We start from the raw sequence: 27,393 nt of genomic DNA, 5'->3' as shown, positions 1-27,393 counted from the left end.
GAGCAGTGTGTGCAAAATATATATATTTGTATATGTACGTACCGACCAAGCAATTGTTTTGAAATTCTCTTGATGGCCAAAAGGGGGAACAATCCAAAGTAGCACGAGAGAGAAAGAAGACACAGCAAATCGTCAGCCATTATTATTAGCTTGACGGAAGCAAAAAAAAAGAAAAAGCGCACAAGTGTATTATCCGTGTAGACGAATGTAACTGACAGAATACATCTGTATATTCCGTTTTGTTACCCGAAACGAATACGTGTGGAAGTTAACCCTTTTTTTTTTTTTTCCCTTTCCCGCGGGTGTGATACCTTAATAGAAGAAGCTTTCTTCTCTTTTGCGTTTGGGGCAGCACATATAAGGAACCCCCTTTCCATTGAGCGTATTTTCCACCTCACACAAAGTGCCCATTTAGCAGCTGCAGAAGAGTCGGTTTGACGAAGCGGCGAATTACGTCCGTGTGAGCATATCCCCAGTTCGTTTCATTACGCGAGTAGCACTGGGAAATTTACAACAACCCATCAATTCATATTGTTTGCCAGTCCATATATGTAACCCAGCATGATGAATAACAAAAACGTGAACAGTAGCACCCAAGGACAACAACAGTCCTCCTTGGTGGTGACCCAAATTCCAAGAAAGAAGCAATTTTACAAAACAAAGATGTGCCCGTGGTTCTTCTCTGGGAGGTGTGATAGAGGAGTAGACTGCCTATTTGCACATTCACAAGAAGAATTAAACCCAATTCCTGATTTATCCTTTACTAGTTTGTGCCCTTTGGCCAAAAAGGCAGGAGTATGCAAAAATGAAAAATGCAGTTATGCACATTCTGTTTGTGAGTTGAGGCCCACTGGAGATTTATACAAAACGGCTCCGTGCACAAAATTTCTGAGAGGAAAATGTAACGCAGAATCGCATTGCAGGCATGCGCACTACATTGAGGAATTGAGGCCTCTGCCTGGAAATTTGTCCCCCTCTCAAAACGCCATCAACCTCATGCTCGCCGCCCCACTGGCCGGTTCGACTCAAAAGGGCAGCAAGAATAAGAACAGCGCGAATGGTGGCAACGGCGCAAGTAGCGGCAACGCCAACAGCAGCGGCGGCAGCGGCAGCACCCACAACCACAACAGTCATGGCAGCCACAACAATCACAATCACAATAATCACAACAACCACAATCATAGCAACCAGAACAATCACAACCATAACAGCCACAACCACACCAGCGGCAGCGGAAGCGGATACTTCACGGAGGAGAGCAAGAACAGCGAAAACGTAATGAAGCCGACGAACTCCTTACTCTGCAACTTCTCTTCACAAAACGGAGTCAACACTAACCGATATAGCAAAAGTTTCGAGAAGAACGGCACGGCGGACAATAACATTAGCGGTAGCGTGAATAATGGAAGCGGAACTTGCAACATGAGCAGCGGGATGATGAACTGCAACGTGGGCAGCAATATGACTAGCAATATGACTAGCAATATGAGCAGCAATATGACTAGCAACTTGAGTAGCAACTTGAGCAGCAACTTGAGCAGCAACTTGAGCAGCAACTTGAGCAGCAATTTGAACAACAGCCACGTGAACAGCCACGTGAACAGCCACGTGAACAGCCACCTGAACAACCACGCGAATGGCCACGCGAATGGCCACGCGAATAACCACGCGAATAGCCACGTGAACGGAACCATCAGCCGCGGCATGAGTCGAAATTTGAACAGCAGCATGAACAACAACAACATGGGCAACGCGATGAACAGTTGCATGAACAGCTGCATGAACAACTGCGGGGTGAGCGGTGCAGTGAGCGGCGCAGTGAGCGGCGCAGTGAACGACGCAATGAGCAGCGGAATGGGCAGCGGTATGAGCAACGCAGTGAACGGCTGTATGAACAGTTGCATGAATAGCTGCATGAATGGCGGGATGAACAGCGGGATGAACAACGGGATGAACAACGGGATGAATAGCAGCATGAGTGGCAGCATGAGTGGCAGCATGAGTGGCAACGTAAACGTGAACAAGAACTACCAGAAGAGCTCGTCCTACCCGAACAAGCTCTACCAGCTGCTGAAAAACAAAGAGAACAGCGAGGACTACAGCACCGCAATGAACACCATGAACATGAAGAATTACATGATGAATAGCAACGAGATGGAGAGCGCAAACGGGCTTATAAATCCCTTCAATTTGAGGAAGTTGCAGAACATGTGTAGCGGCTCGAACGAACCGAACGGAGCCTTCAAGTCCATCAACGAATTGCTGAGTCAAGACATGAACATGAATCGATCGATGAATGGGAGCATGCACGGCGGGAGTCTCGCCTCCAACTTGGGTGGTGGTCTGGTGAACATGGGTAGCGGTATTGGAAGCGGCATGGGCAGCGGTATGGTGAACATGAGTAGCGGCATGGGAAGCGGCCTGGTGAACAACATGGCCGTCATTTCGAACCTGTCGAATGGCAAGGCGAACATGAGCAACATGAGCAACATGACTAACATGACCAACATGAGCAATATGACCAACATGAGCAATATGACCAACATGAGTAACATGAGCAATATGAGCAACATGAGCAATATGAGCAATATGACCAACATCCCCAGCAGCATAAACGGTACCCAGTATTACAATATTAGTAAGCCAAAGAAGGGCGAGGTGTTGAGCAAGTACCCCTCCTTCCAAAGTAAAGACTCCTCCTCCTCCATGAGAATTTCAAGCAATTCTTCAAAGGATTATTCGCCAAATAATGAAGAGAAAAAATTAGTTGATACAATTGAGCACATGGAAATTACTGCTCAAGATAGTGCGTTGAAAGTGATTGAGGATGATAACGAAAAGTTGAACATCGCGGATATTAAGAATTTTTTAAAGTTGTTGCAAATGACCAACACGAGCAGCTACAAGGAGGACAGCTTTTTGCTCAACGACGAGTTGAAGAAGAGTGGCCACCTCATGCACGAGCAGCAATCGCAGCAATCGCAGCAGTCGCACCAGTCACAGCAGTCACAGCAGTCACAGCAGTCACAGCAGTCGCACCAGTCGCACCAGTCGCACCAATCGCATCCATCGCATCCATCGCATCATGCGCAGCACCCCCATCACGCGCAGCACCCGCAGCATCTGCAACACCTGCAACATCTGCAGCAATCGCAGCAACAGCAGCAACCGGCGCTACAGCAACCGGCGCTACAGCAACACGCGCAGCAGTACAACCCCGCGCAGGCGGTGAAGAACGGAAATAGCCACCCAAAGCAACAGCCCAAGAATATCGAAGTTGTCCCGGGCGCCCATTTACCCGAACATTTCGTACACACAGGAAATGTGCCCAACGCGCAAAATGATGAAAATGGCATGAACAAGTACGACGTAAATGGGGATGTAAAAAATATTTACAAGTTGAACAACAATTCACTGATTAGCTGTTCCAACTTTTGGAATTACCCAGAGGATGAGCTGAACACGACGGCTTCGAAAATTGTGCAAAATGTGGAAATCTTCGACTACTAGGAGGGCGAGGCGGAAAGGGAAAGGGAAAGAAGTGAGGAACGAGGGAGGAAAAAGCACATTTTATCGAAAATGTGTTGAAGGATGCCCCCTGCGAGAGCGCCCCCATGTGTTGCACGCATAAGTGGAGAAATACCCAAATGTGGGCATTACCCTGCTGTGCGCCAACACGTACACACATGTACATGTACATATATATGTATTATATATACACACATACACATCCCCCCGCGCGAGCGCAGGACGACCAAGCGGGTGAAAAATCGAGTGAAGAGAAAAATGAGCCACGTGATATGCTAGCTGTGCCCGCAGTGTGCGCCTTTTTAAGCATGCACGTGTAAAATGTACACACAAATGTGTTGCATAGCGCGTGTATATATATCTGTACGTGTAGTATACGTGTGCCTGCTCAATCCTCGGTATATGAACCGAGCATATGCGGCTTTTGCCCCCATCCCCGCAGCCGCACACATTTTCGACCGTTGTAAGTTTCCCCGAACGAAGCAATCGAATAAAAATGCCTCCTATTTTAAATGTGTCAATTCATCCATAAGTAGCAAAAGTTTTCTATTTTTTTTTTTTTTATTTTTTTACATATATGTTCCCGGACCCTGCGCGTAGATATCTGCGCAGGTGCCCGCGTGAGCATCCGTGCTCACCCCTACACCTCTCCCTGGGTGTAAAATTTATATCCCCCCACCCCAATGTATGTGATAAGGCATATGACATATATCATAGGTAACGTGTATAATATGTGGACAAGTACCAAAGTATACCATTTTTTTTTTTTTTAAATTTCCAGCATTTCGCCCATTTTTTTTTTTTTTTTTTTTACCATAATAATAAGCATATAATTAAGAATGTTATGCATGTATTATGTATATTTTTATATGTTTGTATATATTTGTATAGCATGGGTAATTTTATTTTATTTTTTTTTTTCTCTTCCACTTGGTTTTCTTCCTCTGCCATTTTTTTCGCACTTTTTTTTCGCACTTTTTTTTCGCACTTTTTTTCGCATCTTTTTTGCGATTTTTTTTGCCACCCTTTTGCCATCCTTTTTGCGATTTTTTTTGCCATCTTTTTTACCACCCTTTTTGCCACCCCCACCTTTTTTTTTATTTAGTACCAATCATTTGTCTCAATTTTCCTGAGTAATGTTTTATTTCCCTTTATTTTTAAATTTCCATTTTTGTTTTAAAATTTTTTTCACACCCCATTATATTTCGCCTCCTTTTCTTGTTTTATTAAAATATATGTGTGCTATAAGCAAAACTTTTTTTTTCTATGAGACAGTTCGAAAATGAAAAAAATTAATATATATATTAAAATATATATAAACATTTAGAAATAGTGTAAGGGGGGTGTACCGCCGCTGGAGGGTGTTGAAGGAGAGCCCTTTTGGCAGAAAAGTGGGGGAGCTTGGTGTGTCACCCTGCAGGACAGAAGAGCAAAAGGGAAATAAATTAACCTGCCATAACCACAACATCTCCGTTGTGCGAATGTAAGACGAAACGGCCGACTCTGCAGTGTTGTCCTCTCTTCGCGAGCAAAATGGATGCGTGAAATGTGCTGTTCTATGAAGGTGAGGAAAACATGCCAACTTTTTTTCTTTTTTCCAATTTGAAAATGCACCCCGTTTACGTTACGCTTGGTAGTTTATTACCTGCAACGCTTTTCCTCCACCACTGATAAGGAAAATTACGTTTAGCTCGTGCAACTTCAACTGCTGCAGCAACTGCGCTTCCACAGTTGCAATCCTCGGCAGTTACAACAGAGAGGTTGTACCCCGTCGTACGGCTAATTATTTTCTCGCCATGCGAATATAATTTGGTAAATACCTTCTAACAAATCGAACGCGTAAAGGAGTTCTTTTTTCTGAGGGGTAAAGACCGACATAGGCATGTACGTAGGTGTTGGCCTAAAAACGAGCATCCGTTTTTTGTGCACACAGGCACTGCGCAAAATGGGCATGGAGGATAACTCCCCTTTGCTAATGTACCAGGGGGGGAAAAATCCCTTTATTTGTACACAAAATGGTGACAAAAAAAAAAAAAAATATATAAATAAAAAATAAATCCAATCTTTCTGCCATCCAGTGGGGATTTCCCCGTCTATATTTCGTTTAAAAGTAGTTGTCAATTATTTTTCCTGTTTCCCTTTTTGCAAACTGGGCCTACAAGCACGAAGGGGAGATGCGCTTGTTAAATGCGTTTTCCCCGGTTAGTCACCTTCGCGTTATAAAAAATGAGAAAAATACGCCCACTCGCCAGAGGCACGATTGCTCATTTGGACATTTGTCTATAGGAACATGTAGACATTTGTGTATGGGCACATTTGCACATCTTCAGCTTGGCCATGCGTATGAGCGCACCGCGACAGGGGGGGGGGCAAATGGTGTTAATAAAAATGACCGAGTTGTGCCCCCCTTTGGCGCCAAAATGGTTTATCAGGCGGGGGGTGGATGTTTTACAAAAAATGAAGTCACCTACAATTTGTAAATTTATGTAAGCGTCAAATGATGCGTATCACGTGATCTACGCCATGTAGCTCATCGCTATGTGTGACGAACTGTCCTTTGTCTTTTAACTTCGTGTTGCAGAGGAGATGCGCATGCGTGGGTTTGTATGCATTCGGGATTTGCGCCCAGGGTACTTACATCGCCTGCCCGTGCTAATTATTTCCGAGTTGGCGAAAGGGTCATCACTTCCCCAGACGTCCACGTTTGATTTTCAAATTGTTGTGGACTGGTCGAAAATCTACCCCCTGGGGCGCATAAAAAGAATGCTAATAATTTTACACCCTTGAAAAGTTGCAAAATAAAAACTGTCCCTTTGAAAATTGGCAATAAAAAAAAAAAAAAAAACATTTTCCCACCTGAGCGATGGCGCAGATAACACTGGCATATGCTGATGGGGCGAACAAACCGAAACGCTGGAAAAATTTATATGTGGTAAATGTTCGAACAGGAGGAAAAAACAAAATCGTCATTTGTGAAGGCACACCTGTGGGCATATCGGCAGTATATACTGATGAAGAAAAATATGAAAGCATTTTTTTTTTTTACTTAAATTAACCCAATAAATAAAAAAAAACAAATTGTTAATTGTTCATTCATGCATTTTTTTTAATGCAAAAATGTACATTACGTAAATGCAAATTTATCATTTCAGGAAAGCACAAAATGTTACGCTCACATTTGCAATGATAAAGTTGTACTTGAAAAAAGTTACAGTACAGGAATGTGGCAGCCAACGCGCTTGGCATACAATCGGAAGGCATGGTCCGCGGATGTATGCCGGCCAACACGTGTGCTATATCACATTAGCACAGAGCTAAGATGTACGCCCCATTAGCGCAGCGTGCATACAAATAATACGTTTGAATGATAACGCACATTCTTTTCAATAGTAAAAAAAAAATAAAAAAATAAAATAAAAAAAAAAAGAGGAATGGCCCCCACCCGGCTTCTTTACCGCATATGTTTAATGAAGAACATTAAAAAAAAAAAAAAAAAAAAAAAAAAAAGCAGTGTTGATTTCGTTTATTTAATTTTTTTAGCAACTCTTTTTCCGTCATTTTTATTCTAATTTTGACTCCCACTTTGAAGTCGCGTTTTTTGCTTCGCGTTTTAGCGGCATATTGCATCTTCACATTTTATCTTCCATTATAACTTTCTATTTTGCCCCATTTTGCTCCCACTTCCCTCCCATTTTGCCTCCAAACGAACTTCGCAGCGAGGAGCCAAGTTGCCGACGACCGCGCGAGCTGCAAAGGTTTGTACACCCACATAATACATGCATATACTTACGTGCGCATGTACGCATTTACGCATGTACATATATAAGGGCCCCCTGTTTACCTCGACGTATGCTACCGCGCTCGTTCGTTTGCGTAAAATTATAGAGGTGATAGGGCCTCAGAGTGGTGTTACTTCTCTTTTAGGTGTACCCAGACGCAGTTTTTGCCGCTCCACTTTGAAGTTACCCAAATTTTGGCATTTTTTTTTTTTTTTGCCTACAGAAAAGCGCACTGCTGTTTTGACAACTCAACCGCAGATCACAGCTTGGTAAATTAATCGTGCAGGTAAGTTTAACCCAACGTCCGCGCCACGCATGTGGTGGTTACCATGGCCCTCTGCATGTGCTGCCCCGTCTGAGGTTATCTCAATTTTGAGATCGCGCTGCAGATATGTACTCCGTTAAATGTGCGGCACTGTGGTTTGTTTTGCTTTGCGCAAGTGGTTGTACCAGGAGTAGGGGGACCCCTTTCTGCGCATGCGCTGTTGCGTGGGAGCTTTTGAAAGGGCACACTATTAGAAGTCACCACGCCGTTAGCAGCCACCACGCTGTTAGCCCACACGTGTGTATCTCCCCCCGCGAGGATGACTATGCTGAAGAGGGAGTGAACTCCACTCCGCTGGGCACCACTTAGTAATGTCGCCCCTTCCCATTTTGCCCCTCTGCCCTTTTTACAGTTGCCCCCAGGATATTTTCCCGCCGCGCCGCGCCTCAGGGCCCCCGTACTCGTACCTGCGAATAGGATTTCTCCCCCCCATAAGAGAAAATGTTCACGTCAACAGGAGAACTTCTGTATTCCGTGAAGGTCAGCGAGCCCACGAGGAAGGACGCGACGGGGGCGTACAGGAACCCCCAGTATAAGGACAAACTGTTTGACAACTTCGAAGACAAGCCATTGAACAATGTGTGGGAAATGTTTGACAGGGTGGCCAAGAAGTACAAGGACCGAGATTGTCTAGGAACCCGCGTGAAGGTGAATAACAAGTTGGGTCCTTACAAATGGAAGTCCTTTGCAGAAGTAAAAGAGTTAATTATAGCAGTAGGATCAGGGCTAGTGAATACGAATGCATGCCCAGTGATCAGATGTGATGACACAAAAGTAACGAGGGCGAAATTTCTAGGGTTTTATATGCCCAATTGTGAAGAGTGGAACATCTGCGATTTGAGTTGCAATGCGTTTAATATAGTAACGGTGCCGCTATACGATTCGTTAGGGATAGAATCTAGTAAATTTATTCTAGACCAGACGTTAATGCAGACGATTATTTGCAACAAAACATGCGCCATGAATTTGTTCAAGTCGCTAGATACGTGTGAAAAGATTAATTTGAAGAAACTGATTTTGGTGGAGAACGAAGCTGATGCAGAGGTTAAAAAGGCATGCGAAAAACACCAGCTAGAAATCATCCTGTGGAAAGATCTAATTGCAGCTGGGAAGAAGAAGTTACATGAACCGAAACCAGGCAATTTAAAAGACGTTTCATGTATTTGTTACACATCAGGAACGACGGGATACCCCAAAGGGGTTATAATGACCAACGGAAATTTCGTAGCCCAGCTAACTTCCTCAGTAACAGGCCCTTCAAGATTGCCAATTTTGAACATAAATGATACTGACACCCACATTTCGTACCTCCCACTGGCCCATATATATGAGAGAATGATGATGCTGGTTTTTTGCGCACAGGGGGTCAGAACGGGGTACTACTCGGGGAATGTGCAAAATTTGGTGGAAGATATTCAGGAGTTGAAGCCAACTCTGTTTATTAGCGTGCCCAGATTGTACAACCGAATTCACGAGCGCATATTCAATTCGTTAAAAAAAAAACCGGCAGTGGTTCAGTCCTTGTTCAATAAGGGGCTGGAGCATAAGATAAAGAAGCTAAACAGCAATGGTATCCCTTTTCACTTTTTTTGGGATAAACTCGTTTTCAACAAGGCAAAGAAAATCCTCGGAGGAAATATTCGAGTTATGTTGAACGGATCGGCACCCATAAGTCCCGATGTGGTAAAGAAATTGAAGGCCATTTTTTGTGCACCTATATTTGAAGGTTACGGAATGACCGAAACGCTTGGCCCAGCATTCATATCGCACACCACAGATGTGAATATAGGCCACATAGGGGGACCTGTTCCCTGCGTCGAGTACAGAGTTGTATCCGTTCCAGAAATGAACTACCTAATTACGGATAACCCACCTAGAGGAGAACTACATTTGAGGGGACCAGCCATCACAAATTTGGGGTATTTCAAATTGGAAAAGGAAACGAACGAATTTATTGACAAAGATGGGTGGATAAGTACAGGTGATATTGTTTCGTTTAGTGAAAATGGTTCTATTACCATTATTGATAGGAAGAAAAATATCTTCAAATTATCTCAAGGGGAATACATAGCTGTAGAGAAAATAGAATCTGTTTATAGGCAGTCTCTTTACATTAGCCAGATCTTCGTTTTTGGGTACTCGTACGAATCTGTGCTTGTGTGTATTGTGTGCCCTTCCTTGGACACCATAGAAATTTGGAAAAACGAGAAGAAGATCACCAAGACGGATGAGGAGGTGATGCAGATGCCCGAGTTTAAGAAGGACGTTATCGATGATTTAATAAAAATGGGGAAGAAGGATGGGCTGAAGGGGTACGAACAAATTAAGGATGTGTACTTCGCTTCGGAGCCCTTCACCATCGAAAACGATTTGCTCACGCCCACGGGCAAGATCAAGAGGCACGCAGTGCAGAAGAAGTACAAGGAGCAGATCGATAAGATGTACAAGCAGTTGAAGGCGGCTTGAGCGGATAAGTTTTGAGAAGGGGTTTGAGTGAAGGGGGTTGACCGAAGGGCTTCATCGAAGGGCTTTCATCGAAATCGCCCCGCGCGACGACCTTTTGAAGGACGAAGTTTTGATCTGATCCGTTTTGAGCGAATTCGGCCGCTTCGGTCGGCGACCCGCTCGCTGCACGCATATGTAAGATACATGTACAGACCGGGAAGAACCCTTCGTGCGATTTGTTTTTTTAATTTGGGGGGGAAGGGTGGTGTACATGTGCGGGGAAACGCGCTCACCCGGCGCTCTCCCTAAAGTGTACCCCTCCCCCTCCCAAGGGAATCCCCGGCAGTGGTGACGAACCAGCTGTACAGGCACAGAGTCCATCTCCAGGAAAGACCACAATTCGCGCCGCCACACGAGAGGGGAACCACGTTGCCCTTACAACGTTTTCGCATAGGAGTGACGCCCGTGGGGGTGTACTTGCTCGGCGCTTCCGGTGCCCTCATCGTAGGCCGCACACGTACACATCATCATAGGCATAGGCATATATATGTCCGTATGGCGGTACGCCGGGCCGCACTTGCCTGCTCATTGAATTTGTTTTAAGCCGCGCATGCGCATATACATATATATGTACATATGCACATATGTACATATGTACATATGCTCGCATGTAGGAACATGTGTACGCATCTGTGCCCCCACCATTCTGAAGAGTTTTGCACTTGGCGCCTGTCACGGCAGAGGCATTCATACGCAGAGGAGTTATCTTTTTTTTTTTTTTTTTTTCCTTCTTTTTACATTGTAACAATTTGAAAGAAATTTTTTTTAATAATTTTTAAAAGTTTTATGCCACGTTTAAATTGTTTTCCAATGAGGAGAAGCTTGTGTGACGGTTAAGGTGAAGTTATAAGCGTACACGCGGGTGAACGGGTGTGTTGGGGGGGAAACACATACATATGTGTATATATGTATATGTGTATACGCGCTACATTACATTACAGTTGATGCTGCGTCAACCCGGGCGATTTTCCAACATTGGGCGGGCTTCACTGCAAAACTGCCAAAAGGCGAACGTTTAGACCAGGCGGACGAAGCGAATTGCGCCATGCCCTGGTGTTTTTTGCAAACGCGTTGTGAAGCGTGCTTTTTTAAGGCGTCCCTCTTTCGCGGCATGATGCGATATGGTATGACGACGTAACCTGTGTATTTTATTTTTTTTTTTTTTTAACATTTCCGAAGTGTACGCATATGGGAGCACTTGCCGAGCAGATACATACACCCGTCAGTCATCACTCTTCGGCGGTTTATCCTTTTTGATCTGTTTTTGCAAATTGTTTTTACTTTTTTTTCGGCCGCACTTGTGAAATTTTCACCCCCCCGCAGTGGAACTTTTCCTTTTTGAAAAAGTGTGAAACGAAAAGAACTCGAAACTGTCGCAAAGGAGGCGAATTTTCTGTGCAAAACGTACCTGGCACAAGTGACGCGAAATATAAACATGCACATAGATTTGCAATCCCGGGCGAATATTTTTGTTACTCCAGATTTGGGATTATCGCCATGTGACTTTGAAGGGAAATCACAGCAGACCTGTGGCTGGCTGTGCGATTGCCTTTTTTTTCCCACCCTTTCTGAGGTTTCCATTTCAGGAGAGGGACGAACAGGGGAAGCCCAAAGGTCCAAAAGTATAAAAGCCAAAAAGGCCAATTTTGTGTGTATTTTTGGCTGCTTGTTGGAAGCGCGAGGAATTTTCTGTCATTGATCGGTGGTGGTTGTTTCCCGCCCGCATTCGCATAGTCCATTTTTAAAACCCCCTTTATAAGACTTTTTTTTTGACGCCCATTCCACTCGGTAGCCGTTTGGCATTCCGCCTCGCAGCTTACATCGTTAAACATGTGACGCTTTTAAATTGGGAGGGGGAACTTCCGGAAGAGTAGCGCAAGCAGCAGTTTTTACTCCGTGGGCAGATCGTATCCTTATCCTCGTGGGATGGGAGTGAAGAAAGAGGAAGCGTCAAAAGAATAATCAGCACTCCCGAAATAAGCATAAGAACCAAATTAACCTTAGCGTGAAAAAGGAAGTCCTAAAACATTGCTGTCATATGGAAGTAGAAAAGACCCAGCCTGCTGGCCCCCCCACTTGTCGTTCCCCACCCGAATGGACATATCGCCAACCCCTTATAACATGAAAAACTCCGAATCGGGAAGCACGGCGTCGTTGGAGAGCGGTACGAACGTGCATGAGAGAAACGGGTTTTTTGAAGGGAAGGGTGGCGTGTCCAGGTGTAGGAAGCGGAAACGGAAGAGGAGGAGGGGGCGTGCGAGCGAGGCGGGCGCGTCGGACGAATGGGATGAAGAGAAGGAAGAGCAGGGAGGAAAGGGAGTGACGGGAGAGACGGGAGCAAGCGGGACGATCGATGCGGATGGAGAGAAGGACGCCAAAAGGGAGAAACGCAACGGGCGAGCACGCAAAAACGAAGACCTGCGCACCAGTGACAGCCTTAGTAACGGTGAAAAGTCCAGCGGCCTTTCTTTATCGGATGGCAGCTGGTTTAAAAAGAAGGGTCACTCCCCTAGTGGGGATGACGAAATGAAGATGAGTCGGGCGCGCCGTGGGGATAGCACCACAGACAGGAGAGTGAAGAGGAAAAAGAAAGCCTCAAAATTGGGGAAAGGGAAGCAGAGCGGCGCTGACGATTGTGCGGATGGCCGCAGAGGGGAAGAGTTGTTTGGGGACTGGTCTCACAGCGGTAGTGTGTTGAAGGGGGAGCAGGGCGGAAAGGGGGGAGAAGAGGCGCGCAGTGAGGAGGACAGCGGTGACGGTAGCGGCAACCCTAATGACCACCCGAATGACCACCCTAATGACCACCTCTCGGACGGGGGCGCCCTGAAGGACGGCGAGGCGCACGTGCTGCGCGACTGCGACCTGAGCGACTTCCACGGGAGCACGGGCAAAATAATCAAGTTGAGGATTCGCAATTTTCTGAACCACGAAAATTTGGAGATGTCCTTCAACTCGAATAAAAATATAATCATTGGAAAAAACGGAAAAGGAAAAAGTGCCATCGCCCAAGCTGTTGCAGTGGGGCTAGGGAGTCAAGGAAAACACGCAGGGAGAGACATCAGTCTGTCAAACTATATTAAAGATTACGATAAGAATAAAAAAAATTTAGTTTGCTATATAGAAATATTTTTGTCCAATTCGGGTAAAAATTCGTATAAGAGGGAATTATACGGAGATGTTATCGTGGTGAAGCGCGTTTTGTCCGCACACACGAGTAAGTTCTTCCTTTACGGGGTGAAGCAAAACAGGAAGGATGGAACCTCCATGTATGTGCACGCCCAAGAGGGGGAAGCCACCGGAGGAGCGACTGCAGGAGTGACAACAGGAGTGACTGCTACTGTGGGGGGTACTCCCCACGAGTGGAGTCAACCCAACAGAACGGATTCGCAACCCAATGGTTTGAACTCAAACAGGAGTGTAAAAAGAAAGGCATTCATAGATAGCTACCTCAACTTTATCAAGCTAAATATAAGAAGCCCGTGTGTATATTTGGACCAAGAAAAGGGAAAGCAATTCTTCAGCAATATAACAGAAAAGGCATTACACAAATTTTTTATGAATTCTGTGGGGCTAGATATAGTCGAATCTGAGATAGAGAAGGAAAATGAGCTACTACAAAACTGCGTTGTTCAAATAAAGCAGAAGGAGACGCAGTTATCTCCACAGGTGGAAGAGATGAAGCGAATGAAGGAACGAAATGAAATGCTAAAAACAGAATTTGAAAAGTTAAAAGTTTTGGATAATAATTACAAAATGGTCGTCTTCTTTACGCTGCTAAAAAATGCCATCATTCTCTTTAATGAGTATTTAAAATCTGAACATTTAAAAAATGAAAAGGTAATTCTTAGCATACAGAAAAAGATGAACCGATTGGCGGACCAAATTGAGCTCCTCAAAATGGACGTCAAGAAGGTCATCGAAAGGGATACGCAAGTCTACCTCTTTGTGAAAAAGAACCAAGACAAAGTGGCAAAGTATGGAGATATGATTCTCCAGCTGAATGAACTAAAACGCGAATACGCCAGTAGGAAGAACGAAATTGTGAATTATCTAAGCTCGTTTGAGAAAGCCAAGGAAAATAAAAACCTCCTGCAGGAACATTTGCACAAGTACCAATCCGAAATGGAAAAAATTAATGAAAAAATGAAAGAAGAAACGGAGCGAGACACACAGCTGCGTAACGAAATCAGCAAAAGGGAAAATCAAATCTACGAGTTGGAATACACCTTAAATAAAGGCCACAACGCGCTGGAGGATATAAGCAGACAAATTCATCTCCTCAAGGTGCACTCCAATAAAATGCAAAAAATAAAAAACACACAAATAAAAAGAAAGATTTACACCTACGGGTATGATATTTACTCGGTTAGAAGTAATATCTTGAAAAATTACAAAATTGTGAATTCGTCCGATGAGGTATGCTCTTCTGTGCTTTACCCACCTGAGTTGTTTCCCCAGGGGAAGAACAGCGTGCTGATCCAAAACGAAAAGGTGAAGCAAAATCACGCGAAGGAGGAAAACCCCGATTTGGTATTCAAGTACGAACCGATAGGACCCGCGGGAGAATACATACGACTAAAGGAACAGGTCATGAACGAGAAGGTCCTTTCCATCATCGAAAAGCATCTGGGGGATCTCTTCTACTCTTGGCTAGTCAGCTGCTATGAGGACAAAAATAAACTGAGCAGCATCGAAATGGAGAATAAAAACAAAATGAACATAATCGTAACGAACGCCTTTCAACACATAAACAGAAAAACGTTGCTACAAAGTATTCACACCATTCTGAGCAAAATTAATGGTAGGACTATTTACTCCTTTTTAAATGCCGACCTTCTTCCAACCTCGCTCCTCTTCTATCTGCATGATAATTTTAAAGTGGTGCAAACGTTGGTGTGCAAAAATTCGGAAGAACTCCACGAGCTGCTACGAACAAACGACAAAAAAATTGTCAAGTCCATTTACGTGGTGGACGAGTTTGTTGTGGTGAAGGTGCTCCCCAATGGGGGGCTGCATTACCAGCCGGCCAAAGAAGACTACTATAAGAAGCCCATGTTTCTAAACATGCACAGTGAGGAGGGGACCATGTATAAGACAACGAACGGGGGTACAACGCTAGACCACAAGCATCATCAGCACGGAACGAATGTTACCACAAATGGGGAAGTTGCCACAGTTGGAGATTCCGATGGGGTAACCACATCTGCGTCCACGGAACAACTCCCTGCTGGGGAAGTCGTGCCAAATTCGGATTACAAAACGAGTGAAGAACATTTGAACGAGTTAGAAAAGAGGAAGGAGGAGAAAAACGAAGAAATTGTCAAAACGTCGAAGAGGTTACTCTCCTGTAAAAACGTCCTGGAGAGTCTAAACGAGTCCCTAAAAAAATGCCGATATGCGCAGGACGAACTGAAGTACCAGCACCGAAATATTGAGGAACTAATACAAAACCATGATGATATCTTTTCAGAACAAATGGACTTAGAAATTAAAGAAAAAAATAAAGATATTGACGAAATTGATGAAAATGTGACCGAAATTGATCGATATGTAGACACCCTGGAAGGGAAGAAGAGGAACACCCTTGAGAGGTGCCTGACCCACAAATGGTTAATATCAACACATACTCATTACTTGGGTAGGAAAAAGGAGAAAATGGCCAGCATGATTGAGGAATATAACAACCTGTGTGAAGTCCTAATCAAACTGGAGAGAGACAAACTCAGAAATGATGAAACTGCTTTGAAAAATAAGAGAAGCTTCTTAGCAGCGATGAACAAGCTACACAGCATTTACTTTGAATGCCTTGCAAATGAGTTTCCCCTTGCGGAGTCACTTTTGGAGAGTCCCTTTTTGGTCCTAAGGGGAAGGCCCGCTAATGTGCCTATAACGAACATTCGCATAGATCGCTGCGGGGAGGAGAACCAGGTGGAAGACGCGAACCCTCAGGGGGAGGAACCCCTTGGGGAGGACAGCACCAGGCAACAGCAAAGTGAGAAGGAAACACTTGAGAAAAGAAAAAATGACGACGCTGCTGAGGAAGGCACAGTGCGCGTTACCTTCACTGTGGAACACCCGAACTGTGGTGCAGCCAAGGGGGAACTCATCTTCACCCGTGTGCCCCTCTCGAATCTCAGCTCCTTTAACCAGCTCTTTGTCCTCTCGAGGGGGGACGAGGGCGCGGTGCACAACGAGGAAGGCAGTTGCCAACTGGCTGTCAACTCGGGTGATAAGAAAAGGGAAGGCGAAATAAGGGCCCTTCGCGATTTGGGCCAATGCGTAAGGGCGGTGCTGGCCGGGGGTGGCACCGGCACGAGCGCGAGCAACAACACTAACACCGTCACCATCTCGAGCAGTGCCCCTCCAGCTGGGGGCAGCCACGACAACTTGTTCAGCAAGGAAGGCGACTCCTGCGAGGAGGGCTCAGCGGGTGATGCGGTGGGTGACGCGGTGGGTGACGCGGCTTGCTACTCAGCGGTGAATCCCCCGTGTGAAGCCCCCCCTGACCTGCTGGACGATAACTACGCCGACGTGCTGTGGAAAAAGAGGTGCGAAAAAAAGAAGGAAATCACGGAGCTGCTTAAAATAAACGGCTTCAGCGAAAAGGACAGCACAGACAACTCCATAAGGAACTTTTTCCACACACTAATTGAGCAATACGCAAACGAGGAAAAAAGTTACAACGCGCAATTGAAGCAAATTAACGACTTGAGAAATAATTATGATATGCATTTGGCGAATATAAAGTTGAGGAGGTCTAAATTTTGCCAAGTTTTAAAAAAAACAAAAGAGCAAATAACTTCGCACTTTAAAAATATGCTGAAAGGTATGAACAACTACAAGGGCAAAATCGAGTTTGACGATTTAAACCGAAATTTAAAAGTCTTGGTTTCGATTAACCAAGATTTGTCCAAAAACATTTTTATGGAAATCAACTCCTTGTCCGGTGGCGAGCGCTCGACCATTCAGATGGCCCTCCTGGCATCTTTGTCCCTCACGGAGGCCTCTTCCTTCCACATCTTCGACGAGCTCGACGTGTACATGGACGAGCTCACCCGGGTGAAGAAGTAAGACGGGGGCGAAAAAGAAAAAAATAAATAAATAAAAAAAAATATATATATAAATAAATAAACACAGTGGAGAGAGCTGCCCGGGGAGACTTACCAGAGAAGCGACAATTCTATCCCCTCTGTTCGCATGCTCCCCAGGAAGCGATGCGAAAACGGATGAGTGGTCCTAAACGCGCTCTCCCTCATTTTCCCCCCCATGAAACGTACATTGCAACATTTGCAAAGCGCACACACATATGCTGTTTTATTTTTCCCCCTCCCCACCCTCATCAGCATGCAGCGCTTTTGCGAATTTATTGAGCAGAACAACGACAAGCAGTACTTCTTCATCACGCCGCACATCGAAATAACGGAGTTGTTTTTAGGTAAGATGTGTGCACTGTAGTATAGTAGTGTTTGTGGCTACGTGTAAGGGGGAAAGGTGTTAGTAAAACTGCCCTCTTTCGAACGCGTCGCTATTTTTGCCCGCGTTAACCCCATCCAAAAAGTTACGCAAACGTAAGTGAAAATGAGTGAATCTTTTTTTTTTAACCCCTTCGCAGGAGATGCCAAGGAGAAGAAGGCCAAAATATTAAATTTGTCCTGAACATTTGAATTAAAAGAGTATGGTTTTTTTTTTTTTTTTTTTTTTTTTTCCCCCACAATTGCTTTTTTTATGTTTAAGTTGTTGTCCTATTTGATAAACCGAATTCTCAACTGGTGTGGTCGTACGTAGGCGCGTATGGACCCGAATGGTATGTCGCCCGTTGGGTTAGCCGCTTTGCTACTTCGTTCATTCCTATTTCTCTCTTCCTCTTCCTCTTCCTTTTTTTTTTTTTTTTTCCTTTTTTTTCCTTTTTTTCGTGTTTGTGTGTGCAAGTGCACAGTTCTACAAAAACGCTGTCATGTCAATAAACAACTGCTCAATTTTGCGCTTTCAAAAAAAAAAAAAAAGAAAAGAATACCAATCAGGACACACATGGTGGGAAAAAAAAAATATAACCTTTTAAATGATCACACCGTTAAGCATACATTTGATTTTCTCAATCGGTAAGAAACGCGTCGCACTGATTTACTCTGTAGGCTTATCGCTTACTCCCTGCAACACAGGGATGCATTCGCCGCCTAAGCAGACACAACAACGGGTGGAACCACCTCTACAGGCAACAATAAATCCTTCACTGTTAATAATGATAGTTTGATGAAACGTTAAATGAGCAAGAGGCGACAAACTGTTTAAAAAAAAAAAAAAAAAAAAATTAAACTGATATGTGAAAGAAGCTATGGGTACGTACACACCAGGGCTGGCACAACGCACAAATTGATTTGCACATGAGACATCACACATTAGGCACGCGTTTGGCATTTAAAATAGGCACATACTAAGGTGGGGGAATTCAAAAAAGGAAAAAAAAAAAAAAAGCGAGTGGTAGAAAATCGAAGTGAAAAAAGCGTAAAAAATAGCGAAGTGATGAAAGACGAAGTGAAAAAAGCGTAAAAAAAAAAGCGACGTGGTCAAAGACGAAGTGAAAAAAGCGTAAAAAGGAAACACTTTCGCGCGAATAGAAAATAATTTCATAAACACAATTTGTTACACGAAATTTAGACAACTGGGAGATTAAAAGTCTTAAAACAAATTAAAGAGATTTTTTTTTTTTTTTTTTTTTGCGTAGTACGTGAAGGAACTATATCACGCTTTAAAAGATTTTACGAATAACTTTGAAAGAGCGCAGGGGTGGAAGGAAGGGGAAAAAACAAAAAGGGCAACAGCTGCAATGGTATCGCAAAGGCGCAGTGGTATAGTGGCATAGTGGTCTATTGGCAGTAACAGCAACGAGGGTGTTGTGGCAAAAATGACAAGCAGGCAACGTGCAGGCAAAAACAAAAATTACTCCAGGTTGGAGGTCCCAACTGCGTGATGGTTCCTCCGATGATGAGATTTGGTGGCCATACGTGTATAGCACACACTACGCGCTTCATATTTTTTTTCCTTTTCCCCTTTTCCCTCCGTCCTTACTGGGTATCTCTCACTTGATCAGAAGGAAGGCGAAGCAAACATTTCAAGGAATCATGAAATTATGGGGAAGGCTTCATTTCCCCCCCATGTCATAAGAAGTAGCTATTCTTATACACATTATCACTCAAGCCATAAATTTTATTACTGTATGATTGTAGGACATTATTTTCCTGACTGCTGTCATTATCATAATCGTAATAGTTGCTTATGTTTGTCTTGCGGCTGTTGAATTCTACATGTTCATTGTTCGAATGGATGTTTTGGTGAATATTATTTATGTACTTGGAGATTTGGTCCTGGTTTTGCTGCAAAAATCGCTGTGCTTCGTTATTTACTTGCTCATTGTAACTCTGCATGCGGTCGTTGATTCCATTTTTGATTCCATTTAACGTGTGTGAGCTTTTTAGGAAGTTGGCTGCTTTGTTTTGGCTTTGCGTCATTTGCGCGGCTCTCTTCTTTGACGTGGCGGCGGGGAGGTTCTGCAGGCCTTCGTTTTTGTCCACTGCAAAGTGGGTCATCACGTTGGGCGGGTATTCTTCTGCGCCCTGCAGCAGTAGCGAGTTGTACTGGCCGCCGCCGTGGTGGTTTCCCCCGATATGGTTTCCACTTACGTGGTTGCTTCCGACGTGGTTGCCACCGATATGGTTACCACCGACATGGTTACCGCTTACGTGATTGCCCCTTACGCTGTTGCCGCTATGGTGGTTACTGCCGATTCGGTTTCCACCGACGCGGTTGCTGCCGACGTGGTTGCTGCCAACTCGGCTGCCACTGACGTGGTTACTTCCGATGTGGTTACCGCCGATGTGGTTGCTTCCGATGTGGTTGCTTCCGATGTGGTTGCTTCCGATGTGGTTACCGCCGACGTGGTTACCGCCCACATGGTTACCGCCAACGTGGATACCGCCCACATGGTTGCTTCCGACATGGTTGCTTCCGATATGGTTGCTGCCCATCCGCTTGGCGCTCATGTCGACGCAGCTGTCGTAGATGCCCACCGTGTTGTCCACGTATTCACTGTCACTGACGTTTTTGTCGTTGCCCAAGTGCGAATTGCAGTTCACTAGGTTGTTGAGGGCCATCATGTTAAAAACGTTTTCCTTATAATCATCCGTGCATGCATGAAACTGGGTGTAATAATCGTCCACCTGGTTAAACGAGGAGCTATTCTTCTCGTCGTCATTATTTACGCAGTGTTCGCAACCATTATTAATTAAATTTAATTTGTCCTCATAATTGCTTTCACAATTGTACTGTTCTAGGTTGTAATAATTTTCGCTAAAAACTGGGAAATTCTTGCTGCGGTTATTTTCCCTTGCGTTAATATACGTCGAAAAAAATAAAATAAGTTTGAGTTTGGCAATTAGTCCAAGGGCTGCCAATACGTAGAGTCTTTTAAATTTATCTTTTTCCTTTTCTGACATATTTACATAATTTTGTAAATTGATTCTCAAAAAGGTTAGCTGAGCTGAAATGGGCGTAATTAGGCCTTCTATAAAATATATGTCCTTCAAGTGTACTATAATATTTTCGCTAGTCACTTGGTAATTCATTGCTTCCGCTTCCCAGTCCTTCACGAAATTCCCGTCCACCTGGGGAATTAGCGACTCTTTTAGCTTTAACAAAATGTGGATTCTCTCCTTGAAATTTATTAAAGCCATTTTCTCTTGCTCTGTCTTGTGAGTCGTCGGAAGAGGTGGTCTCTCGCGCGCAATTTTGACGGCAACGTGTTGGCAGCTCTGCTTGCGGGTTGTTTGCTACCCCTGTTGCTACCCCTTTGCTACCCTTTTGCTACCCCTTTTCTGTCTTCTTCCCCCCTATCTGCGCTTTCCCTGCTCCTTTTTGGCTCCTCCTCGGGTGGCAGGTTGGACAAAAATATTTTGTGAACAAAATTTTATTAACAAGCGTAGGCGATGAGTGGCAGCCCTCACGAGCGCACATGTATTTAAACACACAAGCGCGGGGGGAGGGAAGTTAATTCTGGCCCGTTGAGCGTACGTAGGCACAGGTATTTATGTTCGCGCGGGGAGGGACCCACAAACAGGCACAGGCACAGGTACAAGCACAGGTGCAAATGTGCATATATACATATGTGCACATATACACATGTACACATACATTTACACGTATACGTACGCATACGCGTGCAGACTTTTCTCGCCTCTCCCTTTGAAAGTTAATTTTTAAGAAAAACAAAAGGACAGTGCGCACGAGGTGGGGAAAACATAAATCTACTATAAAACAAATGACACAAGTTATCACAAAAAATCTTTAAAAATGCTTGTTTTAAAGGCATTCACAAAAAAAGCTGTCATTAAAAATTTTGACATAGAGACTGGATTAAGTACAACTGCAAGGTTAAAAATGTTTGTAGCAAAATAAACAAGAGAAAAAATAGGAGCGATTGTCATATTAAATGGCACAAAAAAAAAAAAAAAAAAAAAAAAAAAGGTGGGGGAAATAATGCGTCGGTGAATGCATATAGGCGAGGGAACGTGTGAACGGATGGGAGAATAAATTTATTCGGGTAGGGTGGGCGAACGGATGGGCGACTGGGCAAGCAGGCAGGCGTAGGAATAAACGAAGGGGACGTATAAAAAAAGTGAAAATAAGGAAAAGGCATGAAAATGAATGGAACACAATCACATGGAAAAATGACAAGCAAGAGAAAGGTGTCAAAATAGTTTCTCGGTAGGGTTTAAATACTATCAAAATAAATCGAAAAACGCAAAGGAAAAACTTGAAATGCAAAAAAAAAAAAAAAAAAAAAAAATATAACACTCTGAATATTATGACATGGTCAGGTAAATATAGAGAACAGGGGAAAAAAATAAAAACAAAATAACGTCGCAGGGTGGGAAAAACATGGGAAGGTGTAAAAATTGAAGCGATCAGGTGTTCGCATTTTTGGCCTTTTAGAGAGGGTTTTTTCGTTCCGCCGTTTAGCCTTTTTAGAGGGTTTAACCGTTCCGCCGTTTAGCCTTTTTAGAGGGTTTAACCGTTCCGGCGTTTAACCTTTTTTGAGGGTTTATCCATTCGGGCGTTTAACCTTTTTGAGAAGGTTTAACCGTTCAGGTGTTTAACCTCCAGCGTGTAATCTCCAACGTTTTACCTCTTCAACGCTTTACCTCTTCAACGCTTTACCTCTTCAACGTTTTACCCCCTCAACGTTTAACCTCTCGCACGCTTAACCCTTTAACAATTTAAACGGCAACCGGTTCGCCCCCCAACCGCGCATCCCCTGTGCCCCTACACCTTTACACCCTCTACAAAATCCCCTAAAACGCCCGCGAAAGCGAAATGGCTTAAATCCTTCAAAATGCATATGTCGCGGTTTTTTCCGCTGTTTTTTTTTTTTTCTCAACACTTAAAGGTTAAATTTGTTAACATGTTGGAGGCACATTTATGCGAAAAATCAGAAAAATGGGTTTGCGGCGGATGTGCATAGGAATGTAAAAATGTATAAACACGTAGTACACACGCTTATGTGTGAAGCGCGGTGTTGAGAGTTTTGACAAGTGCCTTTATTTTAGCCCCCATGAATAATCTGTGAAGGGCCAATTTTGTTTGCGCCTATTGGCGCTACCCCATTTTAACCTCCCCTCCCCAAAATATTTATTTTTTTAAAAGTGGCATTATCACCGAACAGTTTTTCTTTTCGCATGTGCACATTTAGGCCGCAAAATGGGAGTTTCCGCGTGAACAAATCGCAGTCCTGCAAAATGTGCTCCATTCTTTTTCCCCATTCCCATTTTTGCTGTTTCTTACTCGAAATTGTTCGCCAAAAAAATGTTTCCTTTCCTTTTTGCCATTTTTCACCTGAATTGCTGTCACATAGTTCTACATAGGTTGTTTCACTTGGTAATTTTCCGCGCATTTATGCTTCCCCGTTGCGCTTAAAATGTATCTGCCCTTTTAAATGGCGAAAAAGTGTGCCGCAAGAAGTGTAACGAATTTGAAAATTAAAAAGGGGAACAGCGGCATTAATTTTTAAAAGGAAAAGGTAGCTTTTTAAGGGGAAATTTTTTTTTTTAATATATATTTTTTTTTTTTCTTCCCACATGTAGGAGTAACTCCAAAGGGGCGCGTTCTCCTTACATTCGCAAAAGGTTAGCGTAAATTGGATTTTTTTTTTTTTTTCCACAATTTATAACAACCGATTTGTCTCTTCCTGCCGCTTCTTTCCCCTTCCATTTTGATCTTATTGTTTGCCTGAACGGGTTGACTCATTCTACTGCGTCGCTGACGAGCGGCAGTTAAAACGGGACTTTCTTGCGCCACACAGGAGTTTCTCCAAATGGGCGCATGTAAAGGAGAACGTGGCGATAATCACATTGCGCATATGTGTACACATTTTATTCACTGCGCTGTGCGAAGGTTTCCCCGCACACTCATTCGATTGTTTTAGTTTCCCATAAGATGGAACGAACCATGTTTGCCATTTAGAGAATGATAGATAGGATGACCAAACTGTGTGGGGTTGTGTCTATATCCCCGATGGGTGCTAATCCATGTGGGGATCCCCACTTCTTTAAAGCTTACGCTACCATGCGATAACGGCATGAGCGCAAATATATGCAATTAGCGTAACCGAGAAGGGAGGGAAAACTCCTATAATGACTTACCTGGTGCTCACACAAAAACAGCATCACTTTTAAAAATGCCCAAAATGTTATGTTACGAGAAAACAGAAAGAGCAGTTCTTAAATAACCGCAGTGATGACAAGAAATTGAAAAATAACTGCGCCATTTGTGTTTTTTCATGCTGTGTATGGCAAAGCTGCGTAAGCGTTATAGCGGGTATTTTCCCCAAGGGCATATTTCCAAATTGTAAAGCAAAACGACTGCACTTTTCTGTGCCATGCTGCGTTCAAGTCCATGTTCAAAAAATTGCCAAAAAAGGGTAAGAGGTCTTCTCTTTTTTTTTTCGGTGCTTTTTTCAACTTAACGTGTGCAGATTTTTTTTTTTTTTTTCATGTGGCAATTTGCATAAACCGTTGGACGCATGCAAAAAAAAGTGGCAGAAAGGAAGTCACCTGGTTAACGTTTTTTTTGGCGGATAAAAATTGCCGTTTTCACGTTAAGGGCCATTTCCACGTTAGGGAAACTCCATCATGATGATAACTTTTGGTATATTAAGTACCTTTTCGTTCTTCGGACACAACCATTTTTGAGGTTAAAAAAAAAAAGGCTTACCTTTGGCTTACCCTTGGCTTACCTTTGTGTTTTCCCGAATAAGGCTAAACCTGCCCTCACTGGATGTGGTTTTTCTTTTTTTTCCTTTCGGTGCTCCCAATTCGCCCCGCTTTCCAGACAAAAGGGGGACTCCACTTGCTCGTGCGATATGTGCATATGCGCACATGTGACTTACCCCCCTCTGCATGCACAAATGTGCTTAAGTGGGTTTTAACGTGCTTAAACGAGCTTAAGTGTGCTTATAAGCTCACACGCAACGGTACACACAGGTGGCCTCTTCGACGCGCGCTCGCAAAATGGCAGCTCCCATTGGGGCTAAAAAATTTGGAAAAGGGCGGTAGGCACTTATTTGGCAAGAACGGTGCACCAATTGAGGCCTTCCAAAATTCAGCATGAGGGACTGCAGTGAGGCAATTTTGTTTTTTTTCCTTTGTTTTTTTTACATACCTTACTTTTTTTTTTTAACTTATCTTGTTTTTTTCATCTACCACTATTGTTTTTTATATTTCCATTCCAAAAGCGAAGGTTAATCTTTTTTTTAAGAAATAACCTGCAGTTTTCGCAAATCGGCGTGAACTCAACAGGAGAAAAAAAATAAATAAAAAAAAAAAAAAAAACCAGCGGTAACGCATGTTGCAGTGGGAACGCACATTGCAGCGGAAAACGCAACGGGAAGGAAGAGCAGAGTGCAACGCGAAACGGGGTATCCCATTTTGCACATCTCAGGAGGCCGCGCGGGAAAAGGCATTTAGAGGAACAGGTGCACACATTGAGGCCATTTGAGGCAAACTTCGAGTCGCACACCTCGAGCGCACCGCGCCGCCCCCTTGAAGCTGCGGAGATGCCAACGGAGCGCACGATGGAGGGCAGCGGTAGGTACATTTCAAACGCCTATTTGGAGGAGTTCACCGAATCGGACAGTGACGAGCAGACGATAAGGAGGAAGATAAACGAGTATGCCTTTAAGCTAAACAACGAAATGGAACGTCACTCGAGCCAGTCTATATATTGTGGGTTGGGTGGAATCCTCTACATGGATATCATCCTCTACGAAAGTAGCGACGATTATACATTTTTACAGTTTGGAAATAACATAGTAAAGAGAATTAATTCGTACCGAGGGAAAGACACAGTCAGTTTTCTAGAGGGACCGAGCGGATTATACAGTTTGGCTAGCGTCCTGCATTACTATTTGGAAAATCATTCAAGTGTAGACACGTATATACAATTCTTGGTGACCTATTTGAGGGATAAGAAGGAGGAACTGGTCTCCATGAGTGGAGAGTGTGAATTGCTGTATGGAAAATGTGGCTGCATGTATTCCTTCCTCTTCTGTAGAAATATATGGATCAAATCAGACCATAGGCACACCATATTGCAGAGTCTGTATATCATTATGACATCTATATTTGAATATGGCTTGTTAAAAGGTTCCACCATGTGGAACGTGACATCATTGTCGCTCTACTTTGAATGGCATGAGCAGATATACCTCGGTGCTGCCCATGGGTATGCAGGTATTTTCCTCGTGCTGTACAAAATGATCATGTTTTTTCATCACAATTTGAAAGAGCTATGCGAAGCGTTGCTGGGAGTTGACAGCATCGCCATCCCAGAGGTCGATGAGGCAAAATACAAACGGTGTAGAAGTAACACCATGGAAAAGCTTAACGAATACCTGTTCTTAATATTTCAAGTAACGGACGAAATTATGAATTTATACCTTACGGAGGATTGTAACGTTTATTCTTCTATTAAGAAAAATAAATCGCAAAAAAAAAATGACACGTTAGTTCAGTGGTGCCATGGGAATGTCGGCTTCGTCATTTTAATAATTGAGTTGTTGAAATGCCCTTTTGCCCCCAACTATTTCGTCAATAAGTATAGCAAAAGATATTTGGAAAAAATGGGTCTTCTCATATGGGAACGAGGGTTACTATTTAAAGGGATGGGACTCTGCCACGGAATAGCAGGAAATGGGATTGCTTTTTTGTACCTTTATAAACATACGGGCGAGAGGAGGTGGTACATTAAAGCTTTGAAGTATGCCCTCTTCTGTATCAAATATTTTGACCGCTTTTACGGCGTGCCTGACAGGCCCAACTCGCTCTTCGAGGGGTACGCGGGGTTGGTTGTGTTCCTCAATTTTGTCCTCAGACCCGACTCGACTTACTTCCCCGCCTACGACACCCCCCCCGACTTGCCCCCAATGCTGCGCTCGCTGGACTGGGACTCCGGCGCGCCCTTCAACGTCCTCCCCTCGGCGTGAGCAGTTGGAGCGGGCGTACGTATGCATATACGTATGTACGCACACATGTGTGTACCTGTCCACACACGCACCCCCCCCCGTCTGCCGCCCAATCAGGGGACACAACGCCGCATGTACATTATCATATGTACCCCCGTTTGCTACACGCGAAGTGGCAAAACAGCCAATCGCCGGCCACAAAAAAAAGAAAAAAAAAAGGCAAAGGCAGAGGCGCCGCAAGAGTGCTACCTTGGGATGTACCCACCTCGTAGCATTTGGCACAGCGAAGGGACCGCTTCCAACAGGTGAGTTAACACTCCCCTCACCACCAGTACGTCTCCGCCCTTTTTTTAACTGTATGTCTAGTTACACAAAACCATCATTTGAACGCGTGCATACTCTTTTGTTTTAGCCATTCGTGTGCCGCGTTCACGTTAGTTTTGTCCGTCTCCTCGAACCCTGTAACGAATTCACCTCTTTGTAAAATACACCCACGTGGTTAACCCGCTAAATGGAGATGAGCCCGTCAAGTGGGTGAGTCTTTTAAGGGACATATGCACAGTGACCCTGGTGAATCGAATGGCATTCTTTGTAGCATCCGCGTGGGGGGATGCTTCTTATATTGGCCTGTCGCTCCAGTGGGTTGATGGTGAAGAGGCACCCCCCACCGGTGCAGTGAAAGTTAGAAGTAGGGTGAAGGACAAACGAAACGGATAAGCGTAAAAATTCGTACTGAGCGTGAGGTG

General features: G+C 44.1%; 5 protein-coding genes across 5 annotated transcripts, besides 10 other annotated features; 4 read left to right on the top strand and 1 right to left on the bottom strand.

Annotated features, from left to right (window-relative positions):
* Positions 1–124: 124 nt before the first annotated feature.
* On the top strand, positions 125–4,006 carry PVX_079995 (hypothetical protein, conserved). The gene has a single exon (XM_001613657.1). It carries the CDS (start codon positions 562–564, stop codon positions 3,508–3,510), a length of 2,949 nt encoding a protein of 982 aa, XP_001613707.1. The 5' UTR covers positions 125–561; the 3' UTR covers positions 3,511–4,006.
* A 4,015-nt stretch (positions 4,007–8,021) lies between these two features.
* PVX_079990 (long-chain fatty acid CoA ligase, putative) lies at positions 8,022–10,098 on the top strand (the record flags this gene model as incomplete). The annotated part of the gene is made up of 1 exon (XM_001613656.1): positions 8,022–10,098. The coding sequence occupies exon 1, from the start codon at positions 8,074–8,076 to the stop codon at positions 10,096–10,098; it is 2,025 nt and encodes a 674-aa protein (XP_001613706.1). The 5' UTR covers positions 8,022–8,073.
* A 1,320-nt stretch (positions 10,099–11,418) lies between these two features.
* Positions 11,419–11,442: a microsatellite.
* A 528-nt stretch (positions 11,443–11,970) lies between these two features.
* Positions 11,971–12,011: a microsatellite.
* Positions 12,012–12,231: 220 nt separating this feature from the next.
* On the top strand, positions 12,232–17,793 carry PVX_079985 (hypothetical protein, conserved; the record flags this gene model as incomplete). Its single annotated transcript, XM_001613655.1, has 3 exons — positions 12,232–17,204; positions 17,481–17,572; positions 17,750–17,793. 3 exons carry the CDS (start codon positions 12,232–12,234, stop codon positions 17,791–17,793), a joined length of 5,109 nt encoding a protein of 1,702 aa, XP_001613705.1.
* Positions 12,377–12,507: a microsatellite.
* Positions 17,794–18,666: 873 nt separating the features above from the next.
* PVX_079980 (hypothetical protein, conserved) lies at positions 18,667–20,864 on the bottom strand (the record flags this gene model as incomplete). Its single annotated transcript, XM_001613654.1, has 1 exon — positions 18,667–20,864. One exon carries the CDS (start codon positions 20,862–20,864, stop codon positions 19,293–19,295), a length of 1,572 nt encoding a protein of 523 aa, XP_001613704.1. The 3' UTR covers positions 18,667–19,292.
* Positions 20,103–20,122: a microsatellite.
* Positions 20,715–20,760: a microsatellite.
* Positions 20,761–20,792: a microsatellite.
* A 1,780-nt stretch (positions 20,865–22,644) lies between the features above and the next one.
* Positions 22,645–22,670: a microsatellite.
* An 834-nt stretch (positions 22,671–23,504) lies between these two features.
* Positions 23,505–23,525: a microsatellite.
* Positions 23,526–25,258: 1,733 nt separating this feature from the next.
* Positions 25,259–26,668, top strand: PVX_079975 (G-protein coupled receptor, putative; the record flags this gene model as incomplete). Its single annotated transcript, XM_001613653.1, has 1 exon — positions 25,259–26,668. One exon carries the CDS (start codon positions 25,259–25,261, stop codon positions 26,666–26,668), a length of 1,410 nt encoding a protein of 469 aa, XP_001613703.1.
* Positions 25,478–25,562: a microsatellite.
* Positions 26,340–26,366: a microsatellite.
* Positions 26,669–27,393: the final 725 nt, after the last annotated feature.

This window comes from Plasmodium vivax, chromosome 10 (genome assembly GCF_000002415.2).
Source record: "Plasmodium vivax chromosome 10, whole genome shotgun sequence".
Classification (NCBI taxonomy): domain Eukaryota; phylum Apicomplexa; class Aconoidasida; order Haemosporida; family Plasmodiidae; genus Plasmodium; species Plasmodium vivax.
This window is presented reverse-complemented; position numbering and strand designations above follow the sequence as displayed.